At 44.6% G+C, this 13,699-nt stretch overlaps 2 protein-coding genes across 7 annotated transcripts; both read left to right on the top strand.

The window, feature by feature from the left end:
* Window positions 1-1,264: 1,264 nt before the first annotated feature.
* Window positions 1,265-7,974, top strand: LOC120815817 (midnolin). The gene is made up of 7 exons (XM_040170814.2): window positions 1,265-3,606; window positions 3,684-3,771; window positions 4,426-4,488; window positions 5,323-5,796; window positions 5,919-6,024; window positions 6,632-6,886; window positions 7,325-7,974. The coding sequence occupies exons 1-7, from the start codon at window positions 3,302-3,304 to the stop codon at window positions 7,486-7,488; spliced, it is 1,455 nt and encodes a 484-aa protein (XP_040026748.2). The 5' UTR covers window positions 1,265-3,301; the 3' UTR covers window positions 7,489-7,974.
* Window positions 7,975-8,373: 399 nt separating this feature from the next.
* Window positions 8,374-13,212, top strand: cirbpa (cold inducible RNA binding protein a). 6 transcript variants are annotated; one of them, XR_013467101.1, is made up of 8 exons: window positions 8,374-8,517; window positions 9,250-9,356; window positions 9,506-9,612; window positions 9,812-9,929; window positions 10,046-10,199; window positions 10,307-10,365; window positions 12,783-12,865; window positions 12,947-13,212. XR_013467101.1 is itself a non-coding variant. In XM_040170820.2 (7 exons), exons 2-7 carry the CDS (start codon window positions 9,257-9,259, stop codon window positions 10,876-10,878), a joined length of 552 nt encoding a protein of 183 aa, XP_040026754.1. In that variant the 5' UTR covers window positions 8,389-8,517; window positions 9,250-9,256; the 3' UTR covers window positions 10,879-11,792. The 6 variants fall into 6 exon arrangements, 4 of the variants coding, with proteins under 4 accessions (XP_040026754.1, XP_040026752.1, XP_040026751.1 ...); XR_013467100.1 differs by having other exon boundaries at window positions 8,392-8,517; window positions 9,812-9,950; XM_040170820.2 differs by lacking the exons at window positions 12,783-12,865; window positions 12,947-13,212 and adding an exon at window positions 10,865-11,792 and having other exon boundaries at window positions 8,389-8,517.
* The last annotated feature ends 487 nt before the right edge of the window (window positions 13,213-13,699 follow it).

Genomic DNA, 13,699 nt, shown 5'->3' with positions numbered 1-13,699 from the left:
TGAACTAAATGATGAAACTGCGAAACGGCGTTGTTGTGTGTTATTTGCTTGAATAATGTGATTAAGTTCTAATACATGCAAAAATTAAACTCAGTTACTTTACGTTAAACAACCATAACCCGACTTTGTATCACATTTTGATTTCTTCCTGACGCACACAATTATCTTTCAAGTCTTTTGTAGATGTTTGTCAAACCCTAGATTCCACTGTAGTGTACGGACAGTGTTATGTTAACATAAAGAACAATAGTACAATAAAGTATGGAAGAACTGAGGAACCTGTATTTTGATGATTTAAGTTTAGTTATTTAACTTGAGCTACAGGCCTTATGACCAAGACAACCCACCAAGAGCGTTTGTAATATGATATGTTGTGTGTTTACTGCACCCTGTGACCTTTGCTCCACAAAGATTTTCTATTTGCATTATCGTCAATCCAAAAATGTTCCCTGCAATCATCTTGAGTGACGTAGAAAGGAATGAGTTGCACAAATTGGTAAGCTCCAAAGGGGCTGGAGGTCTAATCTGGGAATGTGTGATTACAGAAAGCCGGAGCACGATGTCTGACTTCGCTAGAAACCAGTTCACGTTCCCGCACAGAGACTTTCTCCCGTCGACTTCAGCAAACTGGCTTAAAAGCGGAGCAGCTGGTCCAGTGACAGAAATAACAGCACGGACGCATGACGCCTCTCAGTGGAATCAGTTCAGGGCAAAACTAAATGTATTTGCTCACTGGAGTTAACCGACAGAGGGAGGTCAGTTGTGGGAGTGAGGCGTCACATTTCTGAAGCAGATGATGAAGAAATCATGTTTTCAGGAATGTGACCACATCCCTCACATGTCTGTGAACTTCAATGTCGCCTCAGTTTGAGGATACCACATTCCACTGCATTTTTGCTTACATTTTTTTAACTTCTTAGCCTCTTTTCTGCCTGCTAAGCATCTGGAGCAAAACACACAGCAGATGTTTTCAAGGACTAGAACAAAGGAGAACACATAGAAGAAAAGTTTAGCTTTCTGCACTAAACTCAAACTTACCGAACTCAGGTGCTAAAGAAATTTAATGACTTGAATTACATACGAAATGAAATATGAAAAATAGAGACATTTCAGTGGTAACCGACTCCGAAGGTGCTCGGTGTTGGAAACGTTGGACTGTACACCAACACAAGTAAGCACTGGATAAATATATAGTGTTCGAGCCCTGTTGTGCTTTACAGCAAATGAGTCAAGAGATGGTAGATGTCAAGACTATAACATCATTTTAAGCCATAAATAAAGATTCATATAAACATACACTCCTTTAGACAACACAAACCATCTTGTGTTTTTCCTCAGTTCCCCACTGAGATTATTGCTGTAATATCCAACAGTGATTCCACACAAATACACGTCTTCATCTCTGAGATTCCATGGACTCCAAGGTGTGCCAGACCAGAGGATTCGTCTGGGGAATGATGCCAGCAGAGGCCGTGCAGGGGAGTGTGCCCGTGTGTGTGTGGGGGGGGGGCGGTTACGTGTTTGCAGGTCGGTTGACGTCAGAGCAACGTCTCCTCGTGCTCTGGAGAGCAGGACATCCTGTGGAATTGTTCTCAGCGAGGCCCCCACCAATGTGAAGCAGCGACCTCTCCCTTCTCTTCTCTCCCCTTGGACTGGCTCGCTGCCATAGAGACGGCGGGGAGGAATGAGGGCGAGGGAGGGGGGGGGAGGGAATGGGGAGATCTCCATCAGAATCCCGCTGGGACATCGGGTTCCTCAAGTCACCGTAAGGAGAGAAAAGAGGAACATGAGATGCGTGTGGGGTTCCTCTTAGAGAAGGTGGCCATCGTGTCCTCAAGATGAATAGGATTGTTTTAGAGAGACTAGAGAGGCAAACACGTCTGCACAGCGGGGGGGGGGGGGGCAGGAGAGTGCGGGGGAGGTGCGGGGGAGTGTGGAGGGAAGTGCAGTGACGCAGGCCTTTCAGAGCGGGGGTGTCTGGGGTGTCGCTATTTTTAGCCATCGCGTGGAAACGCGCATTGGCTGCATTTCTCTGCCGGATCCCCACGTCACGTTACTCCAAGCCGGTCTCCTCTCGATGGTGAGTCACGTGACAGGTGCAGGCCGGAGGACCTGCTGTGGACCAGCAGTGGGACACGAATACTAAACAGCAGAGGGAGAACAAAAAAAAAGAAGAAGACTGCAGAGAACAAAGGGTGGATGCTGTCTGTGAGCGCCTCCTCCCACTGGCGGAAAACCGAGATTCTACTGCATCCACAGATGTACATGTAGGGTGTTTCCCTGCCTTCAGCCCGGTGCATGCCGGGACAGGATTCTGCACCCATGTGACATCGTAAAGGAATGAAAGGAGCAATGTCTTTGTGATGTAATGCTGAATTGCATATACATAATATGTAATGCTTAAACGCTCCCAAATATTATTAGTACTATAAATATTCTATTTTCTACACTGATGTGTATCTACATGAATGTGTCTTGCAGTTGAGAGGTGCGTAAATGAAGAATCAGTTCCATTTGATCCATATTTGTTTCTGAGGGCTTTTTAATCCGTTCCTATGACCCCCTATATTGTCAGAGCTAATAAAAAACGCATGAAAAGGAAAGAAAAATATAAGACTTTGTTTTTCTTTTGAAGCTGGCTCACTTTAAGAAGTATCCTGCATGATTTACAGCTGGCTTCATAGTTTTATGGTCAGTGAGTTCCGGTTTTATACATAAAGTTGACGTCACTCTGTTTGTAGGTCACACCAATACAGATGAGTTGGGGGTTGAGGTAATGATTTCAGAAAGCCTGAGGCTCTTTGCAACATTGAAAAATATATTGTGTATTGAAAGGATTTTTATGATCAGTAGAAATCAGATATTTGTAAGCGGTGGGGACTGTGTGTGCTTTTAGAAGTAGCACAGAACGACTGTGAGTCATCTCTGGGAAGCTTTTAACAACGTGATAATCATTTTAAATACAACAATAGGCTGCCGCTGGTCTTCCTACTCCAAACGAGACAAACATTTGAGCACGATGAAGCACTGCACAGCGCATAATGGGGTTTTGCACGTTGCATCATTTATGAATGGTGAGTGGTAAACCATAACAGGCTGGAACCACAACAGAAACAGACGAATATGATTGGACGCTACGGGCAGAGCGGCCCCCACGCTCCCGCTGATTCGCTGTGCCTCCGCGTGGGCGGGGCTTACGCTGACCGGGTTTGGGTGTTTTACGCTCGGCGGAGTAGTGCAGCAGTCCGTCCCAGCCTGAAAGAGACCGACAGTAAAGCTGCTTCACACTGACCTCCGAGGAATGAGGAGGGAGACCAAAAAACAAAAAGACTTCCTAGATTCGATCGAGCGACCAGAATCTGGTTTGAAGTTTGGACCCTTCCACAGCCGAATGGAGCAGCAGCGGGGTCTCTGTAGCTTCGCCCCGGGGTGCCAGGCTGGGGTCTCCCCCGGTCAGCCCACCATGCGTTTGTCCATCACCTCCACCGCCGGCGGCCCGGTGGAGCTCACCGTCCCCCGGGGAGAGAGCGTGGAGGGACTGAGGGCACAAATCTCCCACAGGCTCCGGCTGCAGACAGACAGGATCGTCCTCCTGTACAGAGACACGTGAGTTGTGCTTCACGAGGCACTTGTTGCTCCATCGTCACATCCCCTGTAAGTCTTACGCGATGTGCATTTGGCAGGCAGCTGACTGCAGGGCAACTGTTGGACCTGGGGGTGACCGATGGGAGCAAGCTGACCCTGGTCCCTGCCGTAGAGGCTGGTTTAGTGGTGAGTAAGCCCAATGCAACCAGCCACCCCGCAGAGTTTGTTGCCATTGCTTCATGGTTACCTGTGTGCTTCAGTGGTTCTGTAAAGTATTGCATCACACGAAGCAATGAGATGAATGATTGGTTCATTTTTCTCCCTTCCTGCCCTAGTCCATTTAATTCTCCAGTAATGGAATCGTGACGATGTCTTATAAATGATTCTCACACTGTAGATGGATAAGCGGGAAGTATCGATCGTATAAATGTGAAGCTTATGGCTAAATATTGATACATGTCTATTACGAGCTATCCATCAGTGTGGAGGCTGCACAACTTTTACTAGGTCATCAACTCATAATAAGGTAATGATTTGTTTTTAGTTAAGTATTATTTACAATATTATTCAGAAATAAACAAGGATAAGTTAATAACCATTATAAGGACTCACAATGAAATACATGTTAGTTCATTAAAATAATATATTTTTTCCAAATTAAGTTATCAGCTACTAAAATTGGATGAAGAACTGCCTGTTTACTGATGCTTTACTAGCATTTACTTCATCATGACATCTTCATTTGTTGCCTGGTGACACTCAAACTTTTATATAATATTGTAAAAAAACACATTTCCATCCACATCCTGTGTAGTAATAAGCCTGTTTTTACTGCCACAGTGTTCCGCTGCCAGAGGTGCGAGAACTATGATGGACGTCTTAGAAAGTTTGACAGAAGTCCAGGTAAGTTCGATGTCTTTTGGACTCTGTGCTGTAAATAAAGAGACACTTGTTTAATGAATGTGATGAAGGGGGAAACATCTGGTTCTTGATGATTTCAAACTTAGCCTAAAGTTTATTTAAAGTAATACTGGAGTTTTTCCAACGTGATTTCCAAAACCTGTTCGTAAAAATGTATACGAAAATCTTGAAAATACAAATTCGTAACAATACATACGAACTGGCGGTGGTTAACCACGCCCCTTGAGTGAACGTCTCTCCGCCATGTCGGATTCTTGAGTGAACGTCTCTCCGCCATGTTGGATTTTTTGAGGGGGTTAGGGTTAGTATTCTATTCTTACAAGGTAACATTGATTTCTCGTTAAAAATGCAATCATAACACGTTTATTTTACATCGTTAGACTTCACGAAGTGTGTTTACGGGGAGCAGGTCCCCATTCACTATGAATAGGGTGACGTCATCAGTTGCAGTCCGTATTTATTTCGTATGTATCACTACGAATTTGTATGTTCAAGATTTTCTTATACATTTTTACGAACAGGTTTTGGAGATCAGGCTGGTTTTTTCATGAGTGCAGACCTATTTTGTCAGCAATAGCCGTTTACAGTATTCACACTCATTAATTATCACTGAAATGTTGATGGCTACTGGATGGGTACGGAATAGTACACATTTAATGCACAAAATCCAACACATTCATGATGATATTTCTCTAAAAGTAATGTGAGCTCCTGTATTTCTGAAAAAAAAATAGTAAATCAAATTTGCTGTTGCCATAAACCGCAGGGGTCAAAAAACGTGAACCCTGGCGTATGCCTTTCCCGACTGTCCTGCAGATCAGCGACTTCCTGTCTGGCCGCTCCCCTCTGACCGTTAACCTGGGAATCGGTGCCCACATGATGTACGTGCAGCTCCAACTGTCTGCACAGAACGTGGCGGAGCTGCAGCACCACCAGGATCTGAGAGCTGGCGCCAGCGGCGACCTTCAGGCCGGCCTGCCCACCGGCGCCAGGATGAGCCAACCCGACTTCTCCAACAAAACCGCAGGATCCACTTCCCAAACCTCTACCCGGGTCCCAGACTCCTCCGACTCAACATCCTCGAACAAATTGAGAGCTGAAAGACCCAGAACTCCCGCCCTTCCTGATCGGTCCCGTCCTGCTCAATCCACACCCACGCCACCCCCCGTTATTTCCACACCTCCTTTGCCTTCTGGTCAACAACCAGCAGCCGCACCAGTCCGCTCACATGCTCCCACCGGCTCCGCTCCTGGCCCCCGGTGCCCAGCGTCAGCTTCAACCCCCAGAGAGGTTAGCCTTTCGTTCTAGCGTGTTTGGTAACACAACCTACGTCAGGCAAACGTATAGTTCACAACAGTTCTTTCTTCCTCATAGTGGGCGGTGAAAACATATTTCTCCTTCTTGTTTTACAGGGTGATATTCCCGCCTCATCCGCCGCAGAGCGGAGCAAGCAGCCAGGAGCAGTCATAGAGAGTTTTGTGAGCCCCTCACCAGGCGTCTTGTCCGGGACTTTTACTGGTAAATGTGTCAGAAGCAGAAGCCTGAACACGACACAATCAGAAAACAATAGTTTGGAAACAACATAGCTACAGACAGAGTTCTTAACAGAGAACAATTGTAGTGTTGCACAACAGAATTAAGGGCACAGCGGGATCTTCTTTAAACGTGCGACAGCTGTCTTGTGTTTTTTTTTTTTGGGCTGCAACTAATTTAATTCAGGATTGATTAATCAGTCAATTATTTTCTGCATTTGATAATTTAACATTTTCTTTATAGACAGAATGTCAGCAAATCTTTTATTGGCCATTATTATTTAGCATTGCCCAAGGAGAGACGTGATAAAACGGCTTGTTTTAATTGACCATTGCTCCACCAACCCAAAGCTATTCCTTCCGTCCTTGAAAGATAAACGCAACAAATCATCGAATTTGAGCAGCTGGAACAAGTGAGCCGCGGAATTTCAGCTTGGAAGAGGACAAAAACAGCGAATTAATAATCACTTGTTGAAGTGGTTGCTTTTGCTTCACTTCGAGCTAATGATTGTTTTTCATTATGTCTAGTATCTCAGCTTGCATCTGCCACCTCTCCCTCTCTCATGTCTCCTGCTCTCTTCTTGTCCCATCAGGCACTTTGGCGCCGTGCGGTCAGAGAGGCTTCAGCCATCCTCGGCGAGGCATCGGCATCATACTCCAGATCTTCAACGACCTAATCAGAGCAGCCTACAACCACCAGGGGTCTCAGCCTGTCCCTCCTCGTAATCCCGACGGCCCTGATTCAAACCCTCCAGGCGGCGTGCTGCTCCCAGCGGCGGAGGGGACGAGACAAGCGGGGGGCCAAACACCGGCCACCCAGAAGGCAAAGCTCCTCCGTCAAACTCAAGGTGAACACATGATATTACACAGATGAACACTGGAGGAGGTCCTTGTGATTGCATCATTACACATTATATGCAAATTCAGTATGTAGGACGGTTTAACAAAAAGATAAAAAACATTTAAAAACGTGGACGCATCCTAAAATGGTAAAAGGCCGTATTTAATCCCACTTCACTGGCTGGGAAGGGAAGACTGGTAAGCATAAATACAAGAGTCTCAATGACCTTGCATTTATAGGCTTTGGCATGTGTGCTGACTGCTAATTATGAACAGTATATGAAGACTTCTTCTGTTTCCTCTTCTGTCCCCTGAAAAATGTATAATTTGTGTAAATATATATATAGTTATTCTAAACACAGCATATGAAAATAATACTGAGATATACCAAAGAATAACGTTATCATTGTTTAGCCTATGACAGGTTGTTATTCCTTCCCATGTAGGTGAGGAGAGTCAGCTGACCGGCGCACCCACGCAGGAAAATCAAACATTACACTATAAGCTAGAGCGCCTGCAGCTTTTGATGAACCAGAGGCGTCTTCGTAGGCAAACCAGGAGGTACTTGCAAACGTCTCGGCCGTACCGGCACCATCAACATCGTCTCTAGTCTCCTTCACGGGAGAGATCCACTCACTGTGAAAGAAGGGGCTGCTTTCTGCTCAGCAACCAAAGCTGACCTCTGATCTCGTGGAACAGGTGAAAGAGAAGCAGCGTAAACTCAAATGCCTTGGTGCTATTTTGACATGAAAGAATTTCTGAAGAATGTAAACCGAAAAGTCCCAAAGAGTCTGATTCCTGTGGCTCTCACTGTGCCGAGCATGTTATTTAATTTACAATGACTCACATTGTTATGTAGCATATGCCATAAAAAGGTTCCAACGTGTATTTTCATGTTATACTGTACGTCTTGGTGTATTGTTCAATGACCTTTTACTGTTTGTTTGTTTGTTTAAGTACTTCAATGCCTTAAATGTACATGTTTGAATGTAAACTATGTAATGTTCTGTGCTTAGGATGTCCCTATGACATGTTACAATATTACTAATATATTCACAAGTCGAGCAAATAAAGAATAAAGGAAACATTTTAAAAACATTTTAAACTTTTCCCTGTTTATTCCTGAAACAACCAACCAACCTTTAATTCTCTTAATTTATACTTTTCTTTCATTCGAGCAGGACACGTAACATTTCGCTGCTAGGAGATGGATTAGTGAAGCAAAGTAGTATGGGCTTGTTCTCCACTAATTGAGGTGTTGTATAAGGAGGCTGTTAGAAGATGTTGGAATCCTGAACATTCAGTCAGAAACCTATCGACGTGGGAGATCAGAATAACAAAGAGAAATAACACCGGAAAGCCTCCAAGGGAAAAACGACATTTGTAGTCCCTTTACCACAACAGCTGCACCTCAGTTATAACCTAAGATATATATATATAACGTATATAACGTATATATTCCAAAATATGTATAAGTATATAGACTGTGTATAGGGGGCGGTAGGCACGCGACCCACGACGCTACCGCCAAACAAGGAGCAGAAGAAGAGGAGCGTGCGCAGCTCGCTCAAGAGCCCCGCCCCTCCCGCATTCCACCCGCAGCCTCGCTCTACGTCGGTTGGACTCCAGTTAGTTGAACGTAAGTCCCCTTTTCACCTTTCTTTACTGTACATTTTCACTGTAGGCTCGTTGGGAATTGTGAAGGTGGGCGCATATCTGCATTTCCGTGGTAGGGTTACCGTGTCCACGTTTTGCACGGCTTAAAATATGTATTGCTTTAAAAAAAAATGATGGCAGTGCTATTTAACCATTTTACAACTGCGTGTATTAACGTTGAATTGTCGTTGAGGTGAGGCGGATTTAAACCGCAAAATTGTCGCGTCATCTGTCATATTCGCTCAAAACCATTATGTAACCCTATCGGCTCCTATGGAGATGCATACAATGACAAAAATAGGGTGCAGGAGCTCTGTGTCACAAAATGGCGCCGGTGGAATAAATGCAGCTGCCTAATGCGCTAACGTTAAAAAACGGCCCCACTAGGCCCGAGGCCTGGCGCCTCACTCTACGGACTATTCGATGGAAACGATTCATTTTTAACCTCGCTCACACATTTTCCAGTTATTTCAGTGAAGTTGGGCGTGTTTTAGTGACGCCACATGGGGGTTAGGAAGAAATTTTTGTTTTAAGCGAATGCAGCTGTCACGCAGATGCAATAATGAAAGCCGATGACCTACTTTCGTTCTTCGAGGGCCGACGGAATTTGCCGATGTTTAACGAAAGCGGCCGTCCAGTTGGTTGCTCGCGCGTTGACGTTTTACTTATCCGGAGTGGGGCGTGTATCTCTCTCTCTCCCTCTCTCTCTCTCCAGCTGCAACATGGCGGACGACGGTAAATTGTTCATCGGAGGACTGAGCTTTGAGACCAACGAGGATTCTCTTGGTGAGGCCTTCGGCAAATATGGAAGCATCGAAAAAGGTAAACCTTTTTTTTGCGTTTTATTCCTAGATGTAATGCTGTCATTTCCCCACCGAACTAATATATCAATATATAGATCGATCTCTCTCCGGTGTTTTGATGCACATCTTTTTAAAAGCAATACCCTTCCTCCCCCCTTTGCTCCTTAGTGGATGTGATCAGAGATAAAGAGACGGGGAAATCTCGCGGTTTTGGCTTTGTCAAATTCGATAACAGCGAAGATGCCAAAGATGCACTGGAAGCCATGAACGGCAAGGTAAACCCACACACCATCAACTACCGTTATAATTGTAAACAACGTTGTTGCCCACAGCTATAATTTCCCCACATATTTTCAACACAGAGCGATGTGACATAAGAATAAGGCCTCGGCGTGTGAATTGCTCCTATAAATAAAAGGGTAGGGAATTTCTAAATGTTTACTTTTTTTTTTTTTTTTTTAATTTGTTTTGCAGACTCTGGATGGTCGGTCAATTCGTGTGGATGAAGCAGGAAAGGGCGGTCGTCCCAGGGGAGGTTTTGGATCCGGTGGCCCAAGAGGACAGCGAGGAGGATTTGGCGGGCGTGGGAGAGGTGGACGTGGTTTCTCGAGAGGTGGACACTAGCTGTCTGCGTTTTGAATTGTCCGGTGTTGTTTTTGCAGCACGCTTCTCGCCATGTTGGTCAAGCTTGTCCCTGTGTTCCCGTAGGCGGTGGATACAATGGCGACAGGAGCTACGGCGACAGGAGTTATGGGGAGCGGAGCTTCCATTCTGATGGGAGGTTTAGTGGCAACCAGTACAGGAATAGCAGCAGTAGCGGAGGTGGTGGCGGCGGCGGATACTCGAGTTACAGAGACAACCGGTATACAAATATTATGAAGCACAAATGAGACTTCCTGAGACTTCAGCGTTGCCTGCACAGCTAAATATGGTGGCTTTTTTATTAAACATTGTTTACTGTATATTCAGGGCTCACGGCGGATATGGCGACCGCGGTACGTCCTACCGCGATGGATACGACAGCTATGGTAAGCAGACGATATGCATGTGTGCTGTGTATGTAGACTTATGTTGGGGCTGTCGTTAAAAAAAAAATTCATTCATTCAAATTTTTGAAATATCAAAATGATGCACACACTTAATTACACATGAAATTAAATAAATTAAAAATGAATCCACAGAACCTAACGCACAATGGGTTATCAAACTTTCACAGCCCCAACATATGCAGACTTGTATAATGTGTGTCCCTCAGTTTTGTACCTGAGCCCAACTTGATGCCTCTCTGCGGTTGCCAAATTTCGCTAGCCCCCCCCCACCCTCCTCCCAGTCCCACTCTGATACAGGCGCTGGAAGAAAATTTGATTCACTTGGCAAATGTTACTTCTTCTGACATGGCTCAGTGACTGGAGCTGAAAAACTGAGGGAGGGATTAAGGACTGTCTGGTGGGGGGGTGGGGGGTGATGTGAAACTCGAGTGTTCGAACTTTCCGTGTCTTTACCTGTGTGCCCACTTCTTATCCTCAGCTGCAAACGAGTAAACATCTCCCTGATTCAAGATCATCACTTGGCTGGCTGTATTTCAAAGATGCGCTCCTCAAGAAAAATGTCCACGTGTTATTGCTGACCTTAGTTTTGTAGTTCTGTTGTAGTAGCTCGAGCATCTTAAAAAAAAAAATAATAATAAGAAGAAAAGTAGCCATGAGTTTTGGTCGTTCCTTAACGAACATGTTACAAATTACAGTTCCAGTCTCTTACCTTGCTCGATTGGGCATCTTTGTTCCTTAAAGGTCGTTTGTTAACTCCAAAGCTCCTGTGTAATCTAATTTAGTACTTAAACTCAACCTGAGGACCGATCAGCTGCCCTCCACATGGCCACTACCACCGCTGTAGCTTTGTCCAGCACCTACGGTGTTTCCTGATTTTGATTCATTAGTTATTTTTCTTCTTTTCTTATATTTAAATATCCGATGGAATTTTCCCGCTCAGTCTCAGTGGCTGAACTACCTCTTGCCAGGTTTTAAAGGGGGGGAAGGAATCTGAATTACTCAAACTGACTATTGGGGGATTTTATACTAAATTCCCTTACCATTAAAAAAAAAAAAAAAGAGAGAGAGAGAGAGAAACGTCTAGCTGAGGCTCTTGTGTGTTCAAAGAGTGAATTCCTTTCAGACTGGTGAACTACACACCCGAAGTGGCCGGCTGTCATGAAGTTGCAAATTGCAGCATGCTACAGTCTGTCCCAGGTATCTTTTGTGCTCTGCTCAACATCTGCATTTTAAATGTGCTGTAAAATGGACTAATCTTGTTTAAGTGATCGAAAAATGTAACTTCGTTTCCCCAAAGTAATATCTAAACCGGGAACAGTTTTGTACTTTATGTTCTTTGTATGATCAATATTTTTTTTCTGTCAGTTTGGCTTCATGGAGCCTATTAAACAGACTGTGGAAAATAATCTTGATTCTTTTGCCTTTAAAAACTACCGCATGGGGGTAACTTAGTGTAATGCTCTAGGCCCATGTACTGTAAGGCTGCGTGAAAAAAGTAAATGTTGCACTAAAAGTTCTTTGGAGAGCAACTAAAAAAATTGTCACCATCTAAATCTTGACTGAACAGCGGATTTAAGCTCTTAATTGTCTGCAATCTTGAAGCAGCCGCTGTCCCCGAAAAAAATAATGACTTTTTGGCCCGATGCAGTCTGTTCTTTCAGAAGAAACTCAATCTGCCCTTTGTGCCAGGCAACCTTATAGTGCATTGAGATCAAACCTCCAGTGAGGCTTGACCAACAAACGCCTAAAGTGGGAAAACATCAGCTGGTCATGTTAACGCTTCATTACGTTCAAGAGGTCAGCCACATCAAAAACCTACGAGTCCTTGGAGAGTGAAGTTTTGCGCCTTCCAACAAGTGCTCATCAGAGAGGAAAGCTGCTCTCTTGCCTAGGTCAAATGTGGAGAAAGTAGGCCAATGCACGTGAGGTAAAAAAATCTACTTTTGCTTTGCTCACATCCTTCCAACTCAGTTCTCATTGTTTCCATGAATACCTTCAAGTTAGTCGTTGTTTTAAGTCCTCTGCTTCAGATGTCGCCTACAACATGCCATGGCCTCTTGCCCGATTGGAAAAGTTCATTGAGAAAATGTTTCTGAGAAGCGCCTCTGGATTGTAGTGCACATCCACCCGAGTCCACTGAAAAGCATTGGCCTCTAAGTCATGGGTAGTATCGTGCTCAGTCCACCTCAGTTCACTGCACTAGTCCTCACATTTGCTCCAGTAACGCCCCGCAGCAGCCCTAATTGACGTCTAAGGTGTAGACTCTACTCAGTTTTTGTTTTGTACTATAAAATAAGTGGTGCGTTTCAGCCTCGAATAGGGTTGCATGCATGATGTCATTTGACTTGTCATGTGTTAATTGCCAGGCTTACTTCATCTCTTGATCTCTCCTCTAGAGTGAACTGGATGTCAGTGGATCCCCCCACAGCGGAAGTATCTGGCTTTAGATGGCAGTGATGGCTGCAGATTCACTTAACAGGTAAAGTATTGTACAAGTCTGTCCTTACTGTTGTCACTGCTTCGTCGAGCTGACTTGCCGTGCGTCTCCGTCCCGTTTCAGGTGCTGCGTGCAACAGTGGTGGATGCTGTGAGCAGCGGCTACATGGGAGGAGGCGGCTAAACGCTTGAGGCCTTTGACACCTTCCCATAGCGTGGAAGGTCCCACGTCTTGAGGAAAGACTTAACGGGCGACATGACGGAGCTGTGTACGCTCACTGTATACGTCGATGCTAATATTCAATTAGCCGAATACGACAATTCAGTACGACAGCATTTTGCGGTTTGAACTTTTTGGTACATTACAAAATAAAATTGTTAAAAATCAAACTGCTTGTGTACTTATTTTAGATTAGATTTTTGACTTTAGAAGATTATATTAAATGAGTAGTTCATTGCGATGTTAAGCAATCCGCTCATGTGAATTGGGCCCATACTAAGAACACCGACTACGTGAACAAGGTAGAACTTCTGTTGGTTGAATACACTTATTGTCACTTTGGATAAAAGCTGTAAACGTTCCAAGCAAACACTTCCAGATCATGGATGCATTTGTAAACGGCCCATCGGCTTTTGGGTTGATTAAAGCAATATTTCTTTTGACAAATGTTTTCAAAACAAGTACAGTACATTTTCAAGTATCAGTGGGATGATTTATTAGGTGTCAGCAGACACAAAATAGAGGGTGGCGGATCTGCAGACGTTTATTACACCCCTAGATGATAGGCTGCAGCCAACTTTTTTCCCCCACTGCCATTAGTCAACAGCTGAGCGGACTATATAACCCAACTCACAACTGGTCTGCACATTAGCTTGT

This window comes from Gasterosteus aculeatus, chromosome 3 (genome assembly GCF_964276395.1).
Source record: "Gasterosteus aculeatus chromosome 3, fGasAcu3.hap1.1, whole genome shotgun sequence".
NCBI lineage: Eukaryota > Metazoa > Chordata > Actinopteri > Perciformes > Gasterosteidae > Gasterosteus > Gasterosteus aculeatus.
The sequence above is the reverse complement of the archived record's forward strand: the minus strand, read 5'-3'. Positions and strand labels throughout refer to the sequence as shown.

What these genes read in the sequence shown, in the direction of transcription:
- LOC120815817 (XM_040170814.2), top strand. Translation starts at nt 3,302, where the DNA reads ATGAGGAGGGAGACCAAAAAACAAAAAGACTTCCTAGATTCGATCGAG. An exon ending in AAAGTTTGACAGAAGTCCAG is followed by an intron (nt 4,489 to 5,322) that starts GTAAGTTCGATG and finishes ACTGTCCTGCAG; the next exon opens with ATCAGCGACTTCCTGTCTGG. An exon ending in GCTCCTCCGTCAAACTCAAG is followed by an intron (nt 6,887 to 7,324) that starts GTGAACACATGA and finishes CTTCCCATGTAG; the next exon opens with GTGAGGAGAGTCAGCTGACC.
- cirbpa (XM_040170817.2), top strand. Translation starts at nt 9,257, where the DNA reads ATGGCGGACGACGGTAAATTGTTCATCGGAGGACTGAGCTTTGAGACC. An exon ending in TGGAAGCCATGAACGGCAAG is followed by an intron (nt 9,613 to 9,811) that starts GTAAACCCACAC and finishes TTTGTTTTGCAG; the next exon opens with ACTCTGGATGGTCGGTCAAT. An exon ending in TGGACGTGGTTTCTCGAGAG is followed by an intron (nt 9,951 to 10,045) that starts GTGGACACTAGC and finishes GTGTTCCCGTAG; the next exon opens with GCGGTGGATACAATGGCGAC.